Below are 8,613 nucleotides of genomic sequence, written 5' to 3' on the forward strand. Positions count from 1 at the left end.
CAATTAACAACAACAACAATTATCCCTAGATATCATCTATGAATTGAAGGATAGAATCTAAATTTTTGGTAAGAATAAATTAGACATTTCTAAATCTTGACCTGCCAAATTCTTACAAAATTCTCTCCTTTTACATTTGTCTCATTGTTTTTTGAAAGCTATTCTTCAACATTGCACTGAAATAACCTGAATTTTCCCCTAAACATCTCAGAAACAGAATATTCCTAAAATAACCAGGACTTTGATGTTTAGTTATTTCTTATGAGTCTCTATTCCAGCTCCTCAATCCAGGGTCCTTATAAAACAACACAGGTGGAGTTGTAAAGAAATTAAGGTTGTGAATACAGCTGAGTCCTGCTGTGGCAATGTAGGATAAGCACTCGACTACAAGGTCTATTTGAACCATAAGATCATTGGTTCAATCTAACCAATCACTCTTTGGAAACCCTATACAAGGTCACTGTGACTCAGAATTCTCTTCACTTAACAACAACAATAATAAACTGTAGCTATGCATCCTCTATTTTCAGATGGAACAGCTTACTGTATCCTATCTTACCTGTGGTTTCCTTTGTCTGGATGTTCCAAGTGCATATCTTTTGGGTCTTCTCTTCATTGAGAATATCTAACTTCCAAGATCACACAATGAGAGGTTATTTTTCACAATACATTGTGGTGTCAGACCCCACTTTGAGGAGAACTTGTTGGAGGGAAGTTCTCAGAGAAGTGGAGATAGATTTCCTGAAGGTTGGGGATTTCTGAGTGACTTTTGTTTATGGTCACCCCTTAGCAGATTCTGATCACAGAGCACATTTACAGTTTTCTTTGTTGAAAAAGTCAAATTCAACCATTTGGCAGGAACACAGATAATGCCAATTGTTTTTGTTGTTAAGTGTTATGGAGTTAGTTCAGACACATAGTGATGCTGTACAGACAGGGGGTGGGTTTGAACCACAAATCTTGCAATTATTAAGCTAGTGCTTAGCTACAGAACCACACCAGGACTCTACACAATGCCCAGAGCAGGTATATGTTCCACCCAGTTAAGTCACCAAGCATCTTCACTCTCCACACTAACTGAACTAGTAAAAGTAAGCACAAGTATCCCACAGGTTTATAAGTCAGGAAGTTAGCCTGCACCCTGTTAGTTTGCATATATTTTCCCCGAGAGACCACAGAAAATGTCATTTAAGGACATTCATTATGAGAAGACATGTGTTTAGCCTGTCACAGGGCTCTGTCAGCATAATGGATTTGCTAATGGTCACTTTCCTGCTGCTCAGTGTTACAGGTAAAAAAGAGAAAAATCTTTGAATTTATGATCCACTTCCTCCTCAGATTTTGAGTGTAAGGCTTGATTTTTAAAATTTGAATCTCATAGTAGATCTAAATATTGGACAGTATGAAGATATTCTTGTGTATCTTTTTCTACTAATTTCTCTCACCCCTGTATCCATCTCCCATATGGTCACAGGATCCAGTGGAGAAATTGTGCTGACTCAGTCTCCAGCTTCCATGGCCATTTCCCCAGGAGGGACAGTCACCATCAACTGCAAGGCCAGCTCAGCTGTAAACAGTCACAGTTTACAATGGTATCAACAGAAGCCAGGAGCCAAATCTCCTTATTTATCAAACATCCAATCTGGCCTCTGGGACCCCTGGCCGGTTCAGGGGCAGTGGCTCAGGGACAGATTACTCTCTCACCATCAGCAGCATCCAGGCAGAAGACGCTGCAAGCTACTATTGTAAGGCTTGGAACAGACCTTCACCCACTGTGTTAAAGACTGGAACAAAAACCTCCTTCACCCCTGAGGTCACAGCTGTTCCCCCCTTAGAAACCGTAAGCCTCAGGGTCAGCATTCTCAGTGTGTCTCACAGAGACTCAAGTGGAGCCTGGGCTTAGGTAACTGTTGAAGATTCTTAACTATCTAAGGATACATATGGTAGTGGGAATCAATAAATTTTCAAACGGAACCATTTTGGTGGCAGTCTGTGCAATGAAGGAAATGGTGCAGGTGTGATACTATTTCTTCAAATAGAGAATTAACCTTTAGGTAGATTGTTTCTTCAGATTCTATTCAATACAGAAGAGGATTGACGTCAGCCTGCCATCAACAGAATGTGATGGAGTAGCAAACATACAAGTCCAGGATCCTGTCTGTATGAAGGACTGCTAAACGAAGCCAACTCATTTTGTGGTAGGAAAGTTAACATCGAATTTTTATAACTTGATAAAATTTGAAACCTTGTAGAAACCAACCAAGTTAACCAAAACGATAACACTAATGATGTTACAATTTGTCCAGACGAATTCCTCTTTTACAGACTTAGTCACTCATCTAAAGCTACTATTTATTTTTTCTTTCTTATTTTAATGTGGTAAAACCCATAGATAGCAAAGGACTAACATCCCTTTACTGTGTACCTTTTGATGCTGTTGGTTAATGTGCTGGCCTGCAAAGTTGGTTTGAGCTACAAGGTCAGCAGTTCAGTCTCACCAGCTCTTCCTCAAAAACCCTATACAGGTTCTCCAGGGGTTGCAACCAACATGACAACACTTAACAACCACAACAATTAAGCCTTAGCAGTCCTCATGAAGTAATCTCTGGAGTGCTTACCACAAGATTGGCGGGACAAACCAACCAATCAGTCCTTGGAAACATTATAGAGGTTTGCTGTGAGTTACAACATATTTGTCAGCATTTAAGAAAAATAGCATTGAAAATTACCAGTTCCCAGCATCTTTTCTATTCATGAGGTCAGAGGTCCATGATTTGTGAGTATTGCTTATGTGAAGTTGCTAGTACTTGTGAGATTTAAACTGTATACTAAAGTTTGTGAATAGAAGAGACAAGGCTAACTGGTATAGAGAAACAATTACTGTCCTGGGGAGTGAGTGAATCTTACAAAATAGGAAAACTCAAAACCCATGGTAAGGGTAACTCAGAACTATCCTGGTAGGTCAACCCAGCTGAAGATTCTCCAAGAATCACAGACAAAATGAAGAAACATTGAGTAAAACTTCACATTGAAGGGCGGTCTTGTTCCAGAAATATATATATTTCCTCTTTAGTGACTCTATATTTAGGAAGGTTTTCCTTTATGAAAATTAAGCAATTATTTATTATTTCTATAAGCATCATATATAGATTCATGGTTCCTCTGATTTTCTGAATCTCTAAATTTAAGGCACTGTCCCCTAGTTCTAGTAGCTCTTTACATTACAAAATATTTAGGAACTCAGAGGGAGTTTGAGTAGGATCTGGCCCTACAGATCCTTAAATTAGTAAATATGAGACGTGTTTGAAATATCACACAACAACATTTAATGCAAATTCTGTGTGGTCAATATGAGTGATGAGGAAAAGACACCTGGCAAAAATATGGGGTAAAGGGTCAGGAGACTAGATGAAATGTACAGATTCTGGGCAAGGAGGAACATCTGAGGTTGGGCACTCAATGAAAACCTGACTTTCCCTGATGGACATGTGCATTTGGTCCACTAATACTTGTTCTATTTGCATGCAGTGACTTCCTTGCAGAACGTTGAAACCTTCTAACAGCAACATTAGCACAGGCAGCAGAGGAACACCTGGATTTACAGGAATAAAGAGGGAGATGCAGACTTAATAGAGACCAAACCCTCCCCCACCCAAATCTAACAAAAAAGAAACAGCAAAAGAAAACAAACACAAATCCCAAAGGATATCAGAACTTAATAACATAGAATTATTCATAGCAATTGAAACTCTAAGAAAACCATCCAGACCAGTATTGGCAAACTTTCATTGTGGTACTTTCTCTGTGAAACATGTAGTTCCATTTCGCTGACAAAAATAAAACGCAGCATCTTCTGACTCTGAGACATTGCCTGAGCTGCCTAGGACCCAGAAGCCAGAGAAGAAACATCTTTAATGAAGCACTTAGAAGTTTTCCAAGAACTATAAATAAAATTATTACTGAGTATCAAAGAAAAATTTTCTATAGTGTATAACCCCAAGCAGTAGGAGGATAAGAACCTGGGATCTCCTCTAGGTTCTCAGACTTGTCAAATCATGAGCAGTATTAGTTGATCATGTTTACAGGACTCAGAAAAATTGGGTGCTAACCTGTTTGTGGAAATTTGAAAATTATATAATTGTAGAAAGAGAAGAGTGAAATAACATAAGATTTTCAGGCATGGACTCTTTCTGCTGAAATAGTACTACCTTCTTCCACCTTGATAACTGAATTATACCACCTCATTACCATTTCCCTGCCCATCTTTTCACATCTATCTACTTTCTGCTCTGCATGTGTCACATGATATGTTCCTCGCATGGCAGGCATCCCACCCTCAATATCTATTCCCCATGTCCTGCCTCCCAGGGCTCTGCCACATCCTCAGGTTCCTACCTGTCACTGTGACTAAGGACCAAGTTAATGGTTCCAAAGTATAATCTTGTTGTCAAACTTCTCAGTGTATAACTTTGTATTTTTATCATATTATTTATTGATTTAGTGTGGTAGGCTTGGTTTTAGCTTTTGTTTTTATTTAAAACAAGAGAGGCCTTTATGATTGTGTTTCATTTTCACTCCAGAAATATATTTCCTTTTATGTTATATGTATGACATTTGTCTTAATATATGGAATCTTTTCTGAAATTAATTTCTATATTATGGATATGTTTCTTTAATACATGCCATAACCGAATGGAAAATAAAATAGAAATCTGAAAATTATACTTTAATATTGGGGATTAGATATTTTTCAATGTGTCAAAGTGAGAAATCCATGAGGAGGAACATTTGTAAATTCATTGTAATGGATTACTTATTGTGTCTCTTCATCATTTATTGATGTTAAGTTGGTCCTGACTGAAAAGGACCCTTTATAGAGTTTGTGAAGTGTGAGTGGTGGCTTTGAACCACTAACCTTGTAGTTAGCAGTCCTATAGCACCAAACAAAGACTCCATAGTCTTTGTAATCTTCCAGCAAATGGCTTTTTTCTGATAGGTTTAGGAAAAAGAGGGTGGAGAATGTTTTTTTTTTTTTTTTTATGTACATATACGACATTGAAAACATATATTCATTTAAATGTTCAAATGGCAAACTTCCAAAGTCAGCCTCCTGCCCACAGGCACACTGCCTTTCTCAGCCCACTGGTCTGCAGTCCTTGGCTGCTCTATCTCTGTATGCCATGGCCTCGGCCACCATCTCTGTTGTCACTGCTTTTCTGGTTAGAATCGCTGGCTCCTCTCATGTTCTTCCCTTTTGATGATCCTATGGTCCTCTCTTTCTAAAATGACCAATTAACTGCTTCCCCCCTTTTAATTACACCTCCTCTATATACAGTTGTGAAAATTGCCTTTAGTCCTGATAACAATTAGTCACAATTGAATCATAAAATCCTATCACTGCCATTACCAGACACATCTGGAAAAGAGGAAAACTGTTCAGTGGGGATTCTCTTACCCACCACTTTCTGACACTTAATACCCTCAAAAAAGCTTATAAGCCAGCTACTCAGTGCCTTTGTAGCTCCCCCCAACACCCAGTTTTGATAGCCGAAGTATAAGTTGCCATCCCTATCAGCCCAGTGTACTGGGGAGGCAAGCTTGATCCTTGATAGGAAGAATCCTTTTCTTTCTGTTGGAATTTTGGGAAACTTTTTCCATAAGCAAAGGTCCAGTTCATCAAGTTGTAGCAATTTATGCTTGCTCCCTGTATCCAATGTATTTATCTTCATCTGATCAAGTACCAGTCAGCATGTCATCCAAGCTAGGTCAAATGGGTAAAATGTGCAAGTTTGAGAGTTCTCTTTTGCCTCCCCCTGCCTCAGACTGGCTGCCTGCTTCACTCTTAACTCTAACCCTGAGTTCCTAGGTCAGTGTCCTTGGGTTTGGGAGCTCACACGTCTCCTTGCCAGCCCTTCTTCTCTGTCTCATCTCAAGGTCATCAGGTGTCTATGGAGCATGGTCACACTCAGTCAATGTCTTCATTGCTATATTTTCCCAGTTCCACTCACAAGTTGATCAGGGTGGTCACCAGAGAGCATATTATTCTCTAGAAAGGAGTTTACCCTGAAGGGCTGACTTTCTTGCCTCAATGACTCCAAGGCAAACAGCTTGCTGCTTGATATTGTGACAGCCAAACAGTCTGTGCCCCCTTCCTGCTGGTTTCTTTCAGGAAGTGTCTTTTGTTCCTTTAGTAGTTCTGGGTTGCTCAGCAGGTCTTTTCAGTTGGGAATGTCCCATGTCAGAAGGTTCTGGGTGGTTCTCAGTATTCCACCTAAGGCCTCATACTCCCCAAAGACTTAACAAGAAACCTATTTCCCTGGGCACATCCTAGTTTCCTTTTAGATAATTCAAACAATTAAAGGAAGAAGATGGATTCTAAGCTTTCTGTGATCATATTTCCTAATATTCCTTTCTATTCCACTTAAATGTCTACATTACAGTAGTAGATGGGAGACCAACATCCACAAAACAGCCACATTTTAACATTATTTTCCTTCCTTTACCCATTCAGACTCTGTCTCAGTCCTTACAGATAGAGCCCTGTCATTCCAAGTTTTTACATCATTCTCTGCCTCCATCCCATTTAGCCCATGCATACCTCCCAAGCCTTCCCTTATAATCCTCCTTCAGTTACCCCTCCCCTTCTTGTGCATTGCCCTCCCTCTCCTTTTTATTGTCCTCTCCTTCCCCTGAGCTATCAAGCATCTATTCCATCATCTGTGAGATTCTGTCCCCTCTTTCTAACCCTGGTTAACCATGAAGAAAGTATTGTTTTATCACGGAAATCTTTACTTAAGCTTTTAAAACAATGGTCTTATGCAATAGTTGTCCTTTTGTGCCTGACTAATTTCGCTCAACATAAGTGGCACTGTGGCTAAATATGCCAGACTGCAAAGCCTTTTGAACTGCAAGGTTGGTGGCTCAAGCTCACCAGCTGCTCTTCGGAAACCCTATACAGGGTCACTACGGGTCAGAATCTACTGGACAGCACTTAACAACAATGACCACAAGGTTCACGCATGTTATGATATGTTTTTCAGCTTCGTCGTGATTCTTCAAGGTAGCATAGTAGTCCATTATGTATATGTACCAGAGTTTGTTTATTCATTCTTCCATTGATGATCTCTTAGGTTGTCTCCATCTCTTTTGCTGTTGTCAATAGTGCAATGATGAGCATTGTTGTGCATAAATCACTTGTGTTTTGATGTATATTTTTTGTGGATATATACTGAGTAGAGGAATTTCTAGAATATTACTATTTTCTACTTTGAACTTTCTGAGGAAGTGCAATAAAGTTTTCCAGATGGGTTGAGCCATTTTCAATCCCACCAGAAATGTAGGAGGACCCCAGTCTCTCCACACCTTCACTAGCATTTGTTGTCCTCTGCTTCTTTGAACTTCCTATGACTGCTGGTGTGACAAGACATCTCACTATTGTTCTGATTTGCATCTCTCTAATGAATAATGGAGTCCTGGTGTGGTACTGTGAGATAAAGTCCTCCTTGAAATTTTCATGAGCAAAGGTATTAGTTTGAAGACTAAAGTACACATGACGCAAGTCATGGTATTTTCAATAGCCTTATATGCATGTGAAAGTTGGACAATGACTAAGGAAGACAGTAGAAGAATTGACATATTTGAGTTTGAGGGTTAGAGAAGCATTTTAAAAGTACCATGGACAGTCAGAAGAACAAACAAATCTGTGTTGGAAGAAGTAAACCCAGAATGTTCTTTAAAGGAAGGATGGAAAGATTTTGTCTCTCATAATTCAGATACATTATCAGAAAGCACCATTCCCTATAGAAGGATAGTATCCTTGGTAATGTGAAGGATTAGCAAGAAAGAGGAAGGCTCCCAATAAGATGGATTAATATCATGGGAGCAGCAATTGGCTCCAGTGTAACAACAATTGTGAAACTGGCCCTGGACTGGGCAGTTTTATTTTCTGTTGGGTATTGGGTCATTATGAGTCTGAATTGACTCAATGGTCCTTATATATTGGCCAATATGAAGATATTCTTGTCTTTTTCTATTAATTTATCTCTCCCCTATATCCAACTCCTATGTGATCCCAGGATCCAGTAGAGGAATTGTGCTGACCTAGTCTCCAGCTTCCATGGCATTTTCCCCAGGAGAGAGAGTCACCATCAACTGTAAAGACAGCTCAACTGTGAACACAAATAGGCTACATTGGTACCAAGAGAAGCCAGGAGCTTGCCCAAAGCTCCTTATGTATGGTACTTCCAACCTGGCCTATGGGATCTCTGGATGGTTCAGTGGCAGTGGCTCAGGGACAGATTACTCTCTGACCATCAGCAGCATCCAGGCAGAAGATGCTGCAAGTTACTACTGTCAGCAGTGGTACAGCAGCCCACCCACAGTGTTAGAGAGACTGGAACAAAAACCTCCTTTACCCGTGAAGGCACAGCTGCCTCCCCCTCTGAAGCTGTGAGCATTATGGTGACAATTTTCAGTGTGTCTCTTAGAAACTCTAGTGTAGTCTGGGCAAAGGTGAGTTCTGAAAATTCTTGGCTGTCAGAGAATATGTAAGAATCAAGGTATTGAGAATAAATAAATTTTCAAATGGAACCAGTTTGGTGGCAGTCTAAGCAA

General features: G+C 39.8%; 1 protein-coding gene across 1 annotated transcript in view; it reads right to left on the minus strand.

Annotated features, from left to right (window-relative positions):
- LOC102837697 (immunoglobulin superfamily member 3-like) overlaps nt 1-8,613 on the minus strand; it is a 41,743-nt gene that overhangs the window by 22,553 nt on the left and 10,577 nt on the right. The window contains exon 3 of the mRNA XM_006877322.1: nt 4,335-4,372. Coding sequence (XP_006877384.1) covers nt 4,335-4,372 — 38 coding nt within the window. The remainder of the gene's footprint in view (nt 1-4,334; nt 4,373-8,613) is intronic.

Source organism: Chrysochloris asiatica, unplaced genomic scaffold (genome assembly GCF_000296735.1).
Source record: "Chrysochloris asiatica unplaced genomic scaffold, ChrAsi1.0 scaffold00482, whole genome shotgun sequence".
NCBI lineage: Eukaryota > Metazoa > Chordata > Mammalia > Afrosoricida > Chrysochloridae > Chrysochloris > Chrysochloris asiatica.